An 18609-nucleotide genomic window follows, 5' to 3' on the forward strand; every position below is an offset into this window, starting at 1 on the left:
TACTGTTCATTTTGTTATTGCGACAATATGACTTGAGGGTATTTACTATAAGTATTATGTTCAGACTATCAGGATAGCAATGTTCTTAGCTTCAGACCAATATGTACATAGTTTCCAGTTTGTCCTTTTTTGGGAACCACTGGATTTTGTTTTTTGATGTTTTATATATCTGCTTTTATAGGGCTGGTTGATTTATTAATTTTGTGATTTGCTTACTCAGATGTTTAAACTCAATTTAGTAACTTGCTATACATTTCTTTTTTGCATCATTTTGGATGTTTTTCATTTTAAGAAGAACAAAATAAGAATAATAAAAGAAGTTATTAAATTTACATGTCTTTTCCTAAATTTGTTTTATTTTATCCCTCTGATTTTTTGAATTAGTGTCAGCAGAAAATTATTCCTGACCATCACCAGTTAATGGCAGTAGCCCTAGAATGTCTCTACAGTTGCGACCGAGATGATCAGCTGTCTCTCTGTTATGATGTGCTTGAATGTTTACCACAGAGAGGTTTTGGGTAAGTACGATTCAAACTGTAAAAGTTTATAAGTTGTTTGATTTGTAATGGAGCAATGATTATTCTGAAAACCATTAAAAAGAGCAAATAGTTGACATTATACTCTCTTCTACCTTGTACATTTCCCAAAATGTATCTACCTTTTTGCTTGTGATTGAGGCTCATGACATTAACAAATATCTTGCCATGGGGCAAGCAGAGAAATTCAGGAAATGATAATTTTTCCTTATGGAGTAGTTGAGGCAACTGGCAGAGATGCATTTAAGGGGAAGACACCATAGATAGCACATGACACATGAAGGAATGGAATGATATGTTGGCACAGTGGTTCGCACTGCTGCCTCACAGCCCCAGGGACCTGGGTTCAATTCCGGCCTCGTGTGACTGTGTGAAGTTTGCACTTTCTCCCTGTGTCTGTTTCCTCCAGGTGCTCTGGTTTCCTCCCACGCTCCAAAGATGTGCGGGTTAGGTTAATCGGCCATGCTAAATTGCCCCGCAGTGTCAGGAGGATTAGCAGGGTAAATACACGGGGTTACAGAGATAGGGCCTGGGTGGGATTGTTGTCGGTGCAAGCTTGATGGCTCAAATGGCCTCCTTCTGCACTGTAGGGATTCGATGATTCCATAAAATATTCATGATGTTGGATGAAAAAGGGTGGGAAGACACTCATACAAATCATAAACTCTGACATGGACCCATTATATGAGTACATCGGAACAGGAGTGAGCCATTTGGCCCATTGAGCCTGCTCCGCAATTCAATTAGATAGTGGCTGCTCACATAACTCAATGCCACTTTCCTGCACTATCTTCATATCCCTTGAGGTCATTCATCTCTAGAAAGCTATCGATTTCTGTCGTGAACATGCTCAATGACAGCTTCCACAGCCCTCTGGGATAGAGGAGTCTAAAGAATCATCACCCTCTTGAGTGAAGAAATTCCACTTCATCTCTGTTTTAAATGGTTTTCTCCTTATCCTGAGATTATGTCCCCTGGTTTTAGACTTAGCAGCCAGAGGAACATCTACATTCAGCCTGTTATGTCCTGTAAGAATTTTGTAAGTTTCAATTTTGGTGTGATTTTTAAGCAATTATCTTTTTTTCTTCTCACTAAGCCTTAAAATGTATTTTTTTCTCTTTGAATGCATTTTAATCATGATGATTTGCATTGACAATTGAAAAGCTTCCACAATGTTTTTTTCTTAATTATGCTGTGCCTAATGCCCATAAATGATGATTTGACATCTTTTAATAATAATCATGCATAAGAATGGTCTTAAAGAAAGAATATGACCTGAGTTCAGTACTTTCTTCCCCATTTCCATTTGTGCTATGCCCATTTATCCCTAGCATATGCTAATGAGAGTCTTAAGATATTTAGGAAATTAAATATGAATTAGGAGCAGGAGTAGGCCACTCAGCCCTTTAAACCTGTTCTGCTATTCAATAAGGTCATAACTGACTTGTTTGTAACCATAATCCCATATTCTTGCCTATCCCAAAAAGTTTCACCCTCTTGCTTATCAAGATCTATCTACATCTGCCTTAAACAATATTTCAAAGACTTTGCTTCCACTGTCTTTTGAGGAAGAGACTTCCAGAGACTCTCAACTCTGAGAGAAAAATTTCTCCCCATCTCTGTCCCAGTTGGGCAACCCCTTATTTTTAAACAGTGGCTCCTAATACTAGATTCCCCACAAGAGGAAACATCCTCTCCCTTACAACCTTATATGTTTCAATCAATTTTGCCTCTTTCCCTTTGAAACTGAAGTGGATACTAGCCTAGCCTGTCCAATTTTTTCTCATAAGACAACCCTCCCAATCCAGGTAATAGTTGACTAAACTTTCTCTGAAGTGCTTTGAACATAGTTACACCCTCCGTTAAATAAGGTGCCACATCAAAGGTTACTGTTGAAAATAAAAACTCGTGGTTTAGGTGGTAAAATATTGGCATGGACAGAAGGTTGGTCAACCTCAGGAAATGGAGATTTGGCACAAATCGGTCTTTTACTAGTTGACAGGATGTGACAAGTGGTGTGCCACAGGGATCAGTGCAGGGACCTCAACTTTTTACAATTTATGCAAATAACCTGGATGAAGGAACAGAAGGTATGGTTGCCAAATTTTCTGATGACACAAAGATAGATAGGAAAATAAATTGTTAAGAGGATGTAAGGAGGCTGCAAAGGGGCATAGGTGAGTGGGCAAAACTCTAGCAAATAGGTTATAATATGGGCCAATGTGAAATTGTCCATTTTGACAGGAAGAATGAAAAAGAAGCTTTTTATCTAAATGAATCTTTACAGAGTTCTGAGGTGCAGAGGGATCTGGGTATCCTAATGCCTGAATCAAAAAGGCTAGTATACAGGTACAGCAAACAATTAGAAAAGCTAATAGAATGTTATCATTTATTGTGAGGGGAATTGATTACGAAAGTAGGGAGGTTATGCTTCAGCTGTACAGGAATTGGTGAGACCACACCTATTATTGTGTACGGTACTGGTCTCCTTATTTAAGGAAAGATGTAAAGAACTGCGTTAGAAGCAGTTCAGAGGTTGTCCAAACTAATACCAGGTATGGGCAGATTGTCTTATGAGGAAAGGTTGGACAGGTTAGGTTTGTATCCACTGGAGTTTAGAAGGTAAGAGGCAACTTGATCGAAACCTTTGAAATCCTAAGGGGTATTGACAGGGTGGATGTGAAAATGATGTTTCCTCTTGTCGGAGAATCAAGAATAGGATGTTTTCTCTAAAGGCAGTGAAAGCAGAGCCTTTTTGAGTACTTTTAAGGTTGAGCTGGATTGTTGATTAACAAGGGGGTGAAAAGTTTTTGGCGGTAGGCAGGAATGTGGGTTGAAGTTGCAATCAGATCAACCATGATCTTAGTGAATGACGAAGAAGGCTCGAGGAGCCTAGTGGCCTACTCCTGCTCCAAATTTATATGATTGTGTGTATGAGACCGCATAGTGCTCCATATAAGGTCTCACCAATGCCCTGTAAAACTGATGCATTACCTCCATATTTTGGTATTCAATTCCCCTCAAGTAATCAGATGCTATTAGCTTCCATTATTACTTGCTGTACCTGCACATACTGGTCTTTACTGATTCATGCACTAGGGCCTCTAGATCCCTCTACATCTCAAATCTCTGCAATCTCTTGCCATTTAAATAATATGCATATTTTCTTTTTCCTGCTAAAGTGGACAATTTCCACCTCCCAATATTTTTCTCCATTTGCTCTGTCTTTGCCCATTCACTTTAACCTATCTGTATCTTGGTCATAGAAGACAGAGAGTAGCGGTGGAAGGGTGCTTTTCAGAATGGAGATCTATAGTTAGTGGTATTCCGCAGGAATCAGTGCTGGGACCTCTTTTGTTTGTAGTATATATAAATGATCTGGAGGAAAATGTGGGTGGTCTGATTAGTAAGGTTACAAATGACACGTAGGTTGGTGGAGTTGCTGATAGTGCCGGGGATTGTCAGAGGATACAACAGGATATAGATTGGAGACTCGAACACAGAAATGGCAGATGGAGTTTAATCCGGACAAATGCGAGGTGATCCATTTTGGAGGATCAAATTTAGGTGTGAATTATACTGTAAATGGCAGAAGCCTTAGGAAAATTAACAGACAGAGGGATCTGGGTGTGCACGTCCACAGTTTCCTAAAAGTGGTAATACAGGTAGCCAAGGTGATTAAGAAGGCACATGGCATGCTTGCCTTCATCAGCCGGGGCATTGAGTACAGGATTTGGGAAATCATGTTGCAGCTACATAAAACCTTGGTTAGGCCGCATTTGGAGTATTAAGCGCAGTTCTGGTCGCCACACTACCAGAAGGACGTGGAAGCTTTGGAGAGAGTGCAAAGAAGGTTCACCAGGATGTTGCCTGGTCTCGAGGGTTTGACTATGAGGAGAGGTTGAATAAACTAGAATTGTTTTCACTGGAAAGACGGCGGCTGAGGGAAGACATGATAAAGGTTTACTATAGGCCCCCAAATAGTAATAGAGATGTGGAGGAAGAAATTGCTAAGCAGATTATGGATATGTGTACGGTCACAGGGTAGTTGTCATGGGGGACTTTAACTTTCCAAATATTGATTGGAACCTTTGTAGGTCAAAGAGTTCGGATGGGGCAGTTTTTGTACAGTGTGTACAGGAGGGTTTCCTGACACAATATGTGGATAGGCCGACAAGAGGTGAGGCGACATTGGATTTGGTACTGGGAAATGAACCGGGCCAAGTGTTAGATTTGGTTGTAGGAGAGCACTTTGGAGATAGTGACCACAATTCGGTGTCTTTTGTTATTGCAATGGAGAGGGATAGGGCCGTACGGCAGGGCAAGGTTTACAATTGGGGGAGAGGTAATTATGATGCGATTAGGCAAGAATTAGGGGGCATAAGTTGGGAACAGAAACTGTCAGGGAAAGGAACTAATGAAAAGTGGAACTTTTTCAAGGAACAAATACTGGATGTCCTTGATAGGTATGTCCCTGTCAGGCAGGGAGGAAATGGCCGAGTGAGGGAACCATGGTTCACGAAAGAGGTGGAATGTCTTGTGAAAAGGAAGAGGGAAGCTTATGGAGGGATGAGGAAACAAGGTTCAGATGGCTCGATTGAGGGTTACAAGTTAGCAAGGAATGAGCTGAAAAAGGGTCTTAGGAGAGCTAGGACGGGACACGAGAAGTCCTTGGCGGGTCGGATCAAGGAAAACCCCAAGGCTTTTTACTCTTATGTGAGGAATAAAAGAATGACCAGGGTGAGGTTAGGGCCGGTCAAGGACAGTAGTGGGAACTTGTGTATGGAGCCAGTAGAGATAGGCGAGGTGATGAATGAATACTTTTCTTCAGAGTTCACCAAGGAGAGGGGCCATGTTTTTGAGGAAGAGAAGGTGTTACAGGCTAATAGGCTGGAGGAAATAGATGTTCGGAGGGAGGATATCCTGGCAGTTTTGAATAAACTGAAGGTCGATAAGTCCCCTGGGCCTGATGAAATGTATCCTAGGATTCTTTGGGAGGCAAGGGATGAGATTGCAGAGCCTTTGGCTTTGATCTTTGGGTCCTCGCTGTCCACGGGGGTGGTGCCAGATGACTGGAGAATGGCGAATGTTGTTCCTCTGTTTAAGAAAGGGAATAGAAATGACCCTGGTAATTATAGACCGGTTAGTCTTACTTCGGTGGTTGGTAAATTGATGAAAAAGGTCCTTTAGAGATGGGATTTACGACCATTTAGAAAGATGCGGATTAATCCGGGATAGTCAGCACAGATTCGTGAAGGGCAAGTCGTGCCTCACAAATTTGATAGAATTTTTTGAGGAGGTAACGAAGTGTGTTGATGAAGGTAGGGCAGTTGATGTCATATACATGGATTTTAGTAAGGCGTTTGATAAGGTCCCCCATTGTCGGCTTATGATGAAAGTGAGGAGGTGTGGGATAGAGGGAAAGTTGGCCGATTGGATAGGTAACTGGCTGTCTGATCGAAGACAGAGGGTGGTGGTCGATGGAAAATTTTCAGATTGGAGGCAGGTTGCTAGCGGAGTGCCGCAGGGATCAGTGCTTGGTCCTCTGCTCTTTGTGATTTTTATTAATGACTTAGAGGAGGGGGCTGAAGGGTGGATCAGTAAATTTGCTGATGACACCAAGATTGGTGGAGTAGTGGATGAGGTGGAGGGCTGTTGTAGGCTGCAAAGAGACATAGATAGGATGCAAAGCTGGGCTGAAAAATGGCAAATGGAGTTTAACCCTGATAAATGTGAGGTGATTCATTTTGGTAGGACTAATTTGAATGTGGATTACAGGGTCAAAGGTAGGGTTCTGAAGACTGTGGAGGAACAGAGAGATCTTGGGGTTCATATCCACAGGTCTCTAAAGGTTGCCACTCAAGTGGATAGAGCTGTGAAGAAGGCCTATAGTGTGTTAGCTTTTATTAACAGGGGGTTGGAGTTTAAGAGCCGTGGGGTTATGCTGCAACTGTACAGGACCTTGGTGAGACCACATTTGGAGTATTGTGTGCATTTCTGGTCACCTCACTATAAGAAGGATGTGGAAGCGCTGGAAAGAGTGCAGAGGAGATTTACCAAGATGCTGCCTGGTTTGGAGGGTAGGTCTTATGAGGAAAGGTTGAGGGAGCTAGGGCTGTTCTCTCTGGAGCGGAGGAGGCTGAGGGGAGACTTAATAGAGGTTTATAAAATGATGAAGGGGATAGATAGAGTGAACGTTCAAAGACTATTTCCTCGGGTGGATGGAGCTATTACAAGGGGGCATAACTATAGGGTTCGTGGTGGGAGATACAGGAAGGATATCAGAGGTAGGTTCTTTACGCAGAGAGTGGTTGGGGTGTGGAATGGACTGCCTGCAGTGATAGTGGAGTCAGACACTTTAGGAACATTTAAGCGGTTATTGGATAGGCACATGGAGCACACCAGGATGATAGGGAGTGGGATAGCTTGATCTTGGTTTCAGATAAAGCTCGGCACAACATCGTGGGCCGAAGGGCCTGTTCTGTGCTGTTCTATGTCTACAATATAATGAGAGGCATAAACAGGGTGGATAGTCGGAGGCTTTTTCCAAGGGTGGAAATGTCAATTACACGGGCCAGAGGTTCAAAGCGAGAGGGAGAAAGTTTAAAGGAGATGTGTGGGGGAAGTTTTTCACGCAAAGAGTAGTGGGAGTCTGGAATGTGCTGACACAGGAGGTGGTGGAAGCAGGCACATTAGCAACATTTAAGAGGCATCTGGAAGGGTACGGGAATAGAAGGATGCGGGCCAAGTAAGGGCAAAAGGTTTTTTCTTTCATTTAGTTAGGGCATCATGATCGGCAGGGGCTTGGAGGGCCAGAGGTCCTGTTCCTGTGCTGCACTTTCCTTTGTTCTTTGTTCTTCATATCCATTTGGAGCCTCCTTATGCCCTCTTTATATCTTACTCTCCTACTTATCTTTGTGTCATTAGTAAATTTAACAACCACACATTCGGTCCCTTCATTTATATAAATTGTAAAATGTTCAGGCGCCAGCAGAAAGAGACCCCTTTGTGCCTACCCTCTGTTTCCTTACAAAGCTAGCCAATCTTCTATTCATGCCAATATGTTACCTCCTACACCATGAGCTTTTATTTTTCGCAATAAATTTTGATGAGGTATCGTATCCTTCTGGAAATCTAAATACAGTACATCCATCTCGTTATCCACAGCATATGTTACTTCTTCAATGAGCTTCAATAAATTGGCTCTGCCTGATTACCCTGAATTTTTTCAAGTGCCCTACTATAATAGTTTTTAATCGTAGCTTCTAACATTTCCCTTATGACAAATATGGCTTTAATTTCCCCACTTTCCGTCTTCCTTTATAATAAAGGATTTACATTTGGTTTTTTCCAACCTAATGGAATCTTCCCAAACCTCGTGAATTTTGGAAAATTAATATCAACGTATCAATTATCTCACTAGCCACTTCTTTTAACACCATCGGATGAAGTCCATCAGAGCAAAGAGACCTACTGATTGTAGTTTTCCCTCCCTCCCAACCCCTGATTTACAGTATTTCTGGGATGTGACTTCAATGTGAAGACCGATGCAAAACATCGGTTCAATTTATCTGCCATCTCCTTATTTTCCAGTATTAATTCACAGACTCACTGTCAATCGAACCAAAGCTCACTTTGCTATCTCCTTTCTTTTTAAATATCTTATTTAAGCCTCTATTTAAATTTAAAATACTAGTCTTGGACCCACTGTTCTCTTCCTCAAACTGAATGTTTGGGAAATTCAGGACTGCATCTATGTGAGGCTCGCTCACTGTGAGGTAGAGTAATTAATAATAAATTTGATGGATAATTGGTATCAAACTTTATAGTCCTCTCCACAAATACCAGATTGAGAGCATTAAACAGTTCAATGATTGTTATTTTGGCTTAATTCATTTTCCATCCATGACTGATCTTACCATGAATTATGTTACTCTGATAATGAGGTCAGATAGAGCTCATCTTGTTTACAGCCTCAAATGAGTGGCATTGTTGCCTTGGAAGCTGAGAATGCAAAGCATAAAGTAGATAACTTGTTTTCACAGAAGGATTATTCCCTTATGCATTCCTTCTTTTCTTCATTTTTGAGTTCTTCGTTTATGATGGACAACACACATAATTAATGCAGATCCAAAATTGGCCTCAAAGGATATCCTTCTCCAAATTTTGATAGTTATTAATGTCAATGCCTGTGTGTGTCCCATGAGTGAAATAGATACAATACCCATCTTCTTTAAAGAGTTGAGAGATCAATATTTAATGAGTCTTGTTAAAACAAGACCAGTAATGTTGGTTAGAGGATAACATTATTTGTTAGGACACCAATGAAAGCTGTGACTGAGATTAGAGTTGAACTTTTGAATATTTTGAGAAACCTTAACCTTTCGAACTATATATACCACAGCTACAATAACCTTTCTTCTGCTTTTATAGGTGATTCTTCATTAGGCTAACACATTTGAATTTCTTGATTAAGGTGCTTGAAAATAAAATCCTCAGCGATGCTTTAACTTCCTTTCCCCTGCACTGTAACACAATTATTGTGATCTCAAATTGCGAGTTAAACCCCAACTTCTGATAGCAAAATCTGTTGCACTGTACAAACATAATACTACTAAAATCTTCTAATTTTCTTCCTATGGTTCTTCCTGTTTTTCAGGAATTTTGTAATTCCTCCCTTTCTTTATCCAGCTTCCCATGATTCAGGTGTTGAATGTCATTTTCCTCACGAGTGCTAAATATATTTTGTTGCAGTCATGTTTTTATATAATCCTTTCACTTAATCCGAACATTCCCAAGCAAAGATTTGTCAGAAGGTTAACATAATGTATTGCATGCTGATGAAAGCCCAGAATGTCAAGAATATTTTGAACTACTTTTAATCTTTTTAAATTGGTTTTATCAGCAAAAGTAGGTCTGTTTTGGCAGCCCAAAAATACCCCGCCTTCCTCTTAGTGTACATTAGGCTAAACCTTGAGTTGTGGGGAGGTGTAAAGAAATGTTGATGCTTATGTTAGGTAATTGTTCAGCAGTTTTGTACAAAATAAAGCCCTGTGTAGTGATACTATCACTTGACTTGTAGCAAGTTAAATACAGGATTTTTTTTCTTTTTTTTATTACAGCCACGAAACCGAAGTGACAAAAACTCTACACGATCAGGTTGACTTGTTGGAACAACATCTAAGGTAGGATTTAACCTGTGCTAAATTGTACTTCCTCTTTTCAAAAAAAAAATGTGTTCATGATTTGGTGTATTGTCAGCAATATATTGCGGTATGATATGTCTTTGCATTTTCTTTCCTTGTTTCGAAGTATAGTAAAGGATTTTTTTTCTGTGTATTTTGTCACTATTCCCATCTCTCTCCATCTTCCAGTTTGAGCATTGTAATGCGATATTGAGCTTAAGAAAGAAATATGTGATAATAACCATCTGGGAATGACAAACATCATTAGAAGCTGGAATCAAGTCCATGAATTTCTCTTGTTTGCGGAGTCCTCAGCGTCTTTAAAGATGGGGAAGAATAAAATAATGATAAATCCAGGCAATGAGACCATCCACTCCATTCCACTATGCCACAAACTGAGACAAATATGAAATTTATAAGTTTGTTATGTCTCGGGCCCAACTATTTAATTTAGGTAAAATCAAATAGTGAAGGGGGGGGTCATGTGACCTGCTCCGCATCCTACCTGACAATGAGCCTAGATAGCTTGGTTGCAGCGGGGACAGGGGTGGGGCCCACATCGATTTATTGAGAAGAAGTTTTTTTCATTCATTTGTGTGACATGGGCTTTGCTGGCTGGCCAGCATTTATTGCTCATCCCTAGTTGTCCTTGAGAAGGTGGTGGTGAGCTGCCGCCTTGAAACGCTGCAGCTCATGTGCTGTGGGTTAACCCACAATGCCGTTAACCCAGCGACTGTGAAGGAACAGCGATTTACTTCCAAGTCAAGGTGGTGAGTGGCTTGGAGGGAAGCTTGCAGGTGGTGGTGCTCCCATGTATCTGCTGCCTTTATCCTTCTAGATGGAAATGGTCATGGGTTTGGAAGGTGCTGTCTAAGGATCTTTGGTGAATTGCTGCAGTGCAATTTGTAGATAGTACACACTGCTGCAACTGAGCGTTGGCGGTGGAGGGAGTGGATGTTTGTGGATGTGGTGCCAATCAAGCAGGCTGCTTTGTCCTGGATGGTGTCAAAGTTCTTGAGTGTTGTTGGAGCTGCATCGATCCAGGCAAGTGGGGAGTATTCCATCTCACGAGATGTTTGCACTGATTTTCAATGGCAAGGGCATCTGGGTTTTCATGTCTCCCAGACAGATGTTAGGAAAGTTAGGTTTTGCAAATGATTATCATTTAAACTGTCCATATAATTTCAGGGTCGAAAGGATAGCTAATTAGGATTTCTACCTGGATACAAAGCCCAGATCCCAGATGGTTCATGCTGCCATGGAGATAGGCTTTGGGATGGAAATAACCCAGAGCAAGCTATTATCGTATTAGTTTGCAGCGTTTTTCTTATGATATCCCTGAACTTCAGACAGATATGTCTGCATAAAGAGCTGTGAGAAAGAGGCAGCCAGTTTCTTTGTTCAGTATGCAAAATGTGGCTGGGAGCTCTCACTCTGATTGAAGAGACCAAATTCTTGAGGATTTGAATGAAACCAGAAGATTTGTTAGCTTTGGATAGCGGGAGGAATCACCAGGGTAACTCTAACTGTGAAAGTCAGCTTGGGGATTAAAAGTTATTTGTTTGGAAAAGGAAGAAAGCCCTTGGGAGCTAAGAATCACTTTGGCATGATTCCTGGAAAATGAGGTGTTCACCTAAAAGACAGTCTAAACAACTGTAACACGGAATTTTAAGCCATTTTAAAAGTTAATTAGGGTATCTTTCCTGTAGTTTAGAGTATAAGTTGCCTACTAAACCTCTCGGCCTTTTGGCTAAGATCAAGTGTAGTATGGTCGGCTGCGCTTGGTCGAGGTCATTGGGTTGCACTGGGGCTTCATATGTTTCATATGAAGCAATTTTTAAAAGCGGCATCTCGGCCTTTTGGCTAAGATGCAAATGAGCTCAAGTCTTGGAGGAGGAACCTCCCCCTTCTCCAATCAGCTTGGCTCATGTAGATCAGGCCCAGGACAGGGTGATTTGGTCGCTCGCCCTGTCTTGTCAGCCTGGATCGGAAACGTCTCAGCTTGTTGAGACTTTGAATTGGATTTGATTTGATTGAATTGGAAAAGTATATAAATTTTTTTTAAAATAAGTTGCCTACTAAATAGTATTTAGACAATATTGCTATTTGTTTGTCCGTTCATTGCTCACAGACCTATATTATTTTGTGAAAACTATTGACTATCGTCTAAACGACTATCATCTTAGACAACTTGTAAGTCTTAAAGCTTGAAATCTTGTTGTCTGGTCCTTCCAGTTAGTCACCGGAAATTCAATTATCTTTTAAAAGGTTATCGGGCTCTATGGGATTCATAACTAAACGTGTGCAGTGTGATGCCTCCAACTAACGGATCTATTCCTCCACATCTTTCTTACTATTCAAAAGGGACCATTATATCTGCAGCATCCAGGTCTGCTCCTCCGTCACCCTTAATTCCCACTCACCATTCCATGCAAGTGCAGGAGATACAACATCTGCACCTTCCCACCGTCCAGGAACACAAACGCATTCCTCCAAGTGAAACAATTTACTTGACTTTTTGCAATTTAGTTCACAGTATTGACTGCTCACAATGCAGTTTTCTAGATTGGGGAGAGCCGACACAGAATGTGTAACTTTACTGAACACTTCAGTTCAGTCTGCAAGTGTAACCCTGAGCTTCTAGTTATTTGATGTCACTTCTCCGCTCCACTACCACCCTGAGCTCTCTTTCCTCAGCTTCGCGTCTGTTCCGGTGAACCTCAGTTCAAGCTTGTCGAACAGTACCTCATTTTTGGGAAAGCATTTTACAACTTTCCGGATTGAACATTGAGTTCAGCAACTTCTGACTTTTATTGTGCAGCAGATGCTGGTAATAAGTTTGTTGTCATTTACAGTTCCACTGGTCTCGTGTTGTTGAATATGCTGCCAGATGTGGCAAATCGGCCAGTCATACAGCGAGTTGATACTCTTCATTTTTAGACCCAAACAATAATGAATTGTTTTAAAGTTGCAACCGTGTGTGTGATTATGTATATCACTTGCTAGACTGCCATTTATAGTCTGTCCCTATTTGAGGAAGGAAGAATCAACCATTTTACTGTTAAACAGAAGTCACATATCAGTCAGACCATGACAATGCTTGTCATAATACAGTTCAGTTGTGGGGTTTCCGGTTTCCTGGAAGCTGAAGAGCCACTTGCTTATTGAAACAATGTTAATAGTCTGTCATTTGTTACCTCTCTGTTCTTGTTCTCCTCTAACTAACTACACATTTAGATCCATGGGACTGCTCCGTGAAGCACTCTGAAAATAGGGCTGGCCTTCTAGAGGGCAGCAGTCCAATTGCTCTCAAAATCCTTTCGGGGAATCTAGTAACGTAGGGTGCAAACCGAAGAGCTTGGTTTCGTTTAGACGATAGTCAATAGTTTTCACAAAATGATGTAGGTCTGTGAGCAATGAACGGACACTGCTGCATGGCTGTTAATGATGGTTGGAATCTGCCAAGGTCATGGTCCAGAAGCTATGTCCTGAAATGGCAGATGGCAGCGTAAGCAAAGAAAGGATCAGAGTGCAGGAACTAATATGTAGAGATTTCTCAATTCTTTACACCTCCCCGATTCTCTCAACTTCTCAATTTTGATAAATTAGGGACAGTACTGTTGAAGAAATTTGTTTTTCTGTTTCAAATAAACTGGACCATGCTATCAGAAACAAAATAATTCAATTAACAGATTATCACCACCCTTTGAGAGTATATAAAACAGGCTTGCTTTGTGAAACTGTTGATTGCAAAATTCCTTTGAAGCTATTCCCTGTTTCTGGCAGAGAGAGTATCAGTCTTGACTGCTGATGATTTTAAAAGATTGCACATTTGTTTTATTAATATTGTATGCATTTTGTACCGCTGTGAATGTGGTGACCTCAGCACTGCAAGTTTGGCGAACATCAAAATCCTACTGGAGAACGCTGCTCCAGATCCATCATTTGCCTTAGGTTATCAACCCAAATCTTCCAGTTTCCTGATCATTGGGCATGAAACATAGAATCCAAGATGTGAGACGGAACCCAGTGGAAGTCGTGACTGACTGACCTTTGTGGGAGTTGCCAGGAAAGTTTGAACTTATAATGGGGGATTCCCCTGCTCTCTGGCACCCTCACTAAGTTCTCTAGTTCTAAACCTGAGGTAGAGTCAGAAAATTCAACTGTAGTAGGAAAGATTATAGGAGGTTGGTCACAGGTCAGGGTCCATATGCTGTGTCCTGAAATGGCAGGCACCTTCAACCGAACCCCTGACAAAACCCCCCCAACCATCCCCACGATTGTCCCCATACCAAACACACTAGTCTCCTCCCTATTTCCTTGCCTTTCTATTTGTTTAAGATATGATACATTTGTAACTGTTTCCAGTTTCGATTATAATTTAAAGTTTATCAGTGTCGCAAATAGGCTTACATTAACAATGCAATGAAGTTACCGTGAAAATGCCCTAGTCGCCCAACTCAGACGCCTGTTCAAGTACACTGAGGGAGATTTGGCATGGCCAATGCACTTAACCAGCACATCTTTTGGACTGTGAGAGGAAACACAGACACAGGGAGAATGTGCACAGACGGTGACCCAAGCTGGGAATCGAACCCGGGTCCCTGGCACTATGAGTTCACCTGAAGAAGGAGCTTGAGGCTCCGAAAGCTAGTGCTGCCAAATAAACCTGTTGGACTTTAACCTGGTGTTGTGAGACCTCATACTGTGCTATGAGAAAGCAGTGATTGCCACTGTGCCGCCCCAGTCATCAATGTGAATTGTTAACTCTATTTTTCTTTCTGCAGATGCTACCAGACCTGATAAATTTTACCAGCATTTTTTGTTTTGATTTCCCATTTAGCTAACTCACGTGCAGATCACAGTTATTAGCATAAACTGATCTCATTATTAAAGTAGAAAGCATTTTCTTTTTATAGGGTCCATTGCACGCTACAGAACTGATGTAACTTTCAGCTAAAATGCTTAGTTTGTGCTCACTGCACGACATTGGATAATGTTGACTTCCAGTTTATAAAATCAGAGCTGTCCCTTGTTTCTTTCTGAGGAAGGAATAATTCCGTCATCAATTTGTGTCAATCTTCATTTTTAGTAACTTCTGTATAATGTACCAGGGGTTTTAACAGAATATAATTCCCTTTTAGAGTTTCCTTTCCTTTTATCCTTTCCATTATAATATAAATATCACCTCAGCATGATACTCCCTAATAAGTATTGACATAGAATTTGGTTATTACTGCTGTTGATGTAAAAGCAACACTCAAATATATGACATAAGAAGGAAGTATATGTCATGTGCAATGCATGTAACATTTTATCGAACTGTTGCAGTGATGCAGAATGAAACATTGCTGCATAAAATGTATTTTCTGATTAAAATTAGCACAATGGAATTCAGATACGAGTTAATCTAAAACACAAAGCTCTACAAATTCAGGTTAGCTCTTGAGGATCTTAAGAGTATTTCCTAGTCTCTGCTTGGCCTTTTTGGAAGATAGGGGAAATAATAAACTTCCTATCAAAAACCTATGCTTTGCAGGTGATTGAGCCATTGATTGATTGTTGAGCCATAGATAATCGATAAATCGTCTTGCAAAATGTTTTACAGATGAAAAGATGTTCTTTAAGCATAGAAACACACCCATAATACATGATGACTTCTGGAACACGTTAAGTCTCTGAGACATTGCTTTGTGTCATAGTGAATAGCTGTGTCAATCTCTGCATTTGATATTAATGTGTGTGAGTTCACTTAAACGTCACATGGTTGCTTCTGTTGAGGTCAGTCCTTCACCATCATTCATTTGAGATGTGTGCACATATAAAGGTGTACAATAAATATTTGGATTAATTGTTTGCTTGTATCATACTATTTTAAGTTTGTCTTTATCAAAAATTGAGTGGGAGCATGAATTGTGAGCATGGTAGGCAAACGGTGGGTATGACTGTAGCAAGGAGAACAGTTGTGGGGGCAGAACAGAGCTGGGGGCCAGAAGTGGAAGAAGGGCAGGAATGCTGAGATAGATGTCATTGAGACAGTGGAGGGATTTGGGGAGGGGTAGGGGAGGAGGTGGTGTAGAGTGTAGAAAGGAGAGTGGTATGTTGGACAGAATCTACAATGCTGGGAAGGAGTAGGCGTCTGAATGAATTGCTATTGGAGTAACCCAATAGCCCACAATTGATGGGGTGGAAGATGGAGCAAAGCAGGCTAATTGAAACTGCTGTGGCTGATGGCAGAAGTGCCAGAGGGAAACAGGAGTTGCTTTGTCCATACATAGATATTTCAGACATTCAGTTTGAAATGCCTTTCTGGATGTTACAACCTTTTTTTGTGTTGAAGCTTTGGAAATATTTTAATTTATATTATTTGTGAGATTGATTCATGTTCTGATGGTACACAAATATAATGGATATGAGACAAAGTTTGAAATTCATATGTTGCAGGCTGCAGTGCTAATATTTTATGACTGCTTCCCTTGAAAGGAAATTTTATTTATTGATTGATGGTCATATAACCTTATGTTTTGTGTTAGTGAAATTGAGTTTGTCAAAAATAGTTCCAGCAGGAACACTGCATCACTTCATTTAATTCCCCTTGTACCTTTGCTGGGCACATACTTTCCAAGTATATAAGTTCGTCAACAATTTCCACCTGTTTGCCATTAATGTTAAGTTTATTTAATCACTTATCTCACATTTCGAGTAACATCTTCATCCTTTGGAAGTTGAAGCAAGACCTTTCTCCCGTCATCTATCCCTCTGAATTAAGAAAATAGCCATCAAGAAACCAACAAGATTCTTAAAGCATTTCAGCAGCCATTCGCTGTAATCTGTAGACTTGACTGTCATCTGCAGACTCCTTACTGTATCTGCCAAATCACCTCTATCCTATTAACAGGATCACACCTATGGGCTTGGGGAGAGGGTGGGAGCATGCTGTTGAGCTATGATCATATTGATTGTTGGAGCAGGCTCGAATGGTATCTCCTCTTATTTTCTATGTTCTTACATCTGCATTTAGCTTTTTCTTTGGAACAAGAATCAGCTATTTAACCCTATGAGCCTGTTCCACAATTCGGTAAAATCATGGTTCGAACTTTACTCCATATCTTTGCCCAAATCCATTTCTTTCACTATGTAGAAATATGCTGTTTGTTTCTAATCTGGCTGGAACTTGCCCATTGATTAACTCCTTGATGATAAATGTCCGCATTTAATTGACTTTTTTCCCTTCATACACTGTCCATCCATGGGTATGCCTTTTTAACATTAAAATTTTTAAGCTCAGCCATATCAAAATAATTATAATTGTAAAAACTCTCTTATTGTGAATACAATGGTGAGTGACTGCCTGAGCTAGTATCTCCAAATTAATCATTTAGTGTGTACAGGGGAGGTTAATAAATAATCACCAAAATTGACAATGGTGATAATAAGGAGATAATAATTAAACTTTTAATGTATCGTTTGGACCAGTGTATGATTTTGCTACTCTTGGTTTTGATCATTATTTATAAAGGGAACTTTAATGTGAACTCACATTTCTAATGCGTGAATTACCAACATAAGACGATCTTTATCACAAATAAGAATTTATCTTTTGACTGCTTTCTATAAATATTTGCAGCTCATGTTTGTCTCTCTCTGCAGTAAGATGTTACTTCCCCCACTAATAACATTGTCACTATTTTAAACGAGAGTATTTTGCCTTGATACGTTTGTTTGCTCTACGTTCTTCAAATTTGCATACAATTTTTGAACAGTAGTTACAAATGCAGTCTGCTATATTAGTTTTTAAAATGTGTGCACGTTGTTAATGATGTATAATTGGAAAGCACTTGGTTGTAAAATCCTTGCAACAGTAGTGACAAATCAGTGGTAACCACGAACATGATTACATAGATGTTGACAAATCAATTCCAAAGAAATGTATAATATGGCCCCATTGTTCTATGCTATCCAGCTCGCCTGTGATTCGCCTCACCTGTCTGTAATTCACTTTACTCTGGCCCATCTCGGTTCCCGGGTTCCAACTGCAAGAACCCCTCATTTCATCTTGTGTCATCCTAAGTGCAACTCTTTTAGCTTCTCTTTTCACTGAGCCTCGTCCTTCCCTGCTGCTCACATTTCCCCATTTAAGCTTGTCATCCCACTTGCTCATTTATCTCTGCTCTGCCAGAGGAATCAAGTTCTGAGCTATTGCTTTAAACTGATCACTTGTAATTATTTTCTTTAGTGTGGCAGAAATTTTGGAAAAGCATGGTCTACAAAAACCAATCTCGTTTGTACAGAAGACACAGTCAAGTCCAGAGGAGGCTCATCTACTTATGGTGCGGTTAACTAGACATGTTGGGCGCAAGTAAGTACATGTCAAATTGCTTTCAAATAATGTAAATTAGAGATGTGTTTCAACGTGCATTTAGCTGCCTTTTATCCTTGCCAAATAACCTGGTGTGTTAGAAGCCAATATTGTGGTGAGACTGAACTGGTAATTCTCATTTTCTCTTTACTTAAGATGTCTGTACTCTGGAATAAAGCAGTTGAATGATGGGGATAACAGATGAGACTAAGCAAATCCTCAAATTTTTCTTAAACAACCACAGATGCAATGAGAGGGATTAAAACCATGAAACACAAAATTGACCAACCAGTGGTCACTTTCCTCCTTGCGGGTGTTACATTTGCTTCATGTTAAAATTTGTATCTTGGAGGTATAACTTTTTATTTTAAGAAATTGAGTTTCAAATGCAAGTTCAGTGGGGTGGCGCAGTGGTTAGCACTGCTGCCTCATAGTGCCAGGGACCTGGGTTCAATTCCAGCCTTGGGTGGCTGTCTATGTACATTCTCCCCATGTCTGTGTGGGTTTCCTCTGGGTGCTCTGGTTTCCT

At 40.5% G+C, this 18609-nt stretch overlaps 1 protein-coding gene across 3 annotated transcripts in view; it reads left to right on the top strand.

The window, feature by feature from the left end:
* nbas (NBAS subunit of NRZ tethering complex) overlaps positions 1-18609 on the top strand; it is a 259241-nt gene that overhangs the window by 85311 nt on the left and 155321 nt on the right. For all 3 annotated transcript variants that reach the window (XR_013497784.1, XM_078213107.1, XM_078213108.1), the window contains 3 exons: positions 385-518; positions 9659-9721; positions 17958-18080. Coding sequence is in view for 2 of the 3 variants with exons in the window: in XM_078213107.1 (XP_078069233.1) it covers positions 385-518; positions 9659-9721; positions 17958-18080 (320 nt within the window). In the remaining variant the exon portion in view is untranslated. The remainder of the gene's footprint in view (positions 1-384; positions 519-9658; positions 9722-17957; positions 18081-18609) is intronic.

This window comes from Mustelus asterias, chromosome 5 (genome assembly GCF_964213995.1).
Source record: "Mustelus asterias chromosome 5, sMusAst1.hap1.1, whole genome shotgun sequence".
NCBI lineage: Eukaryota > Metazoa > Chordata > Chondrichthyes > Carcharhiniformes > Triakidae > Mustelus > Mustelus asterias.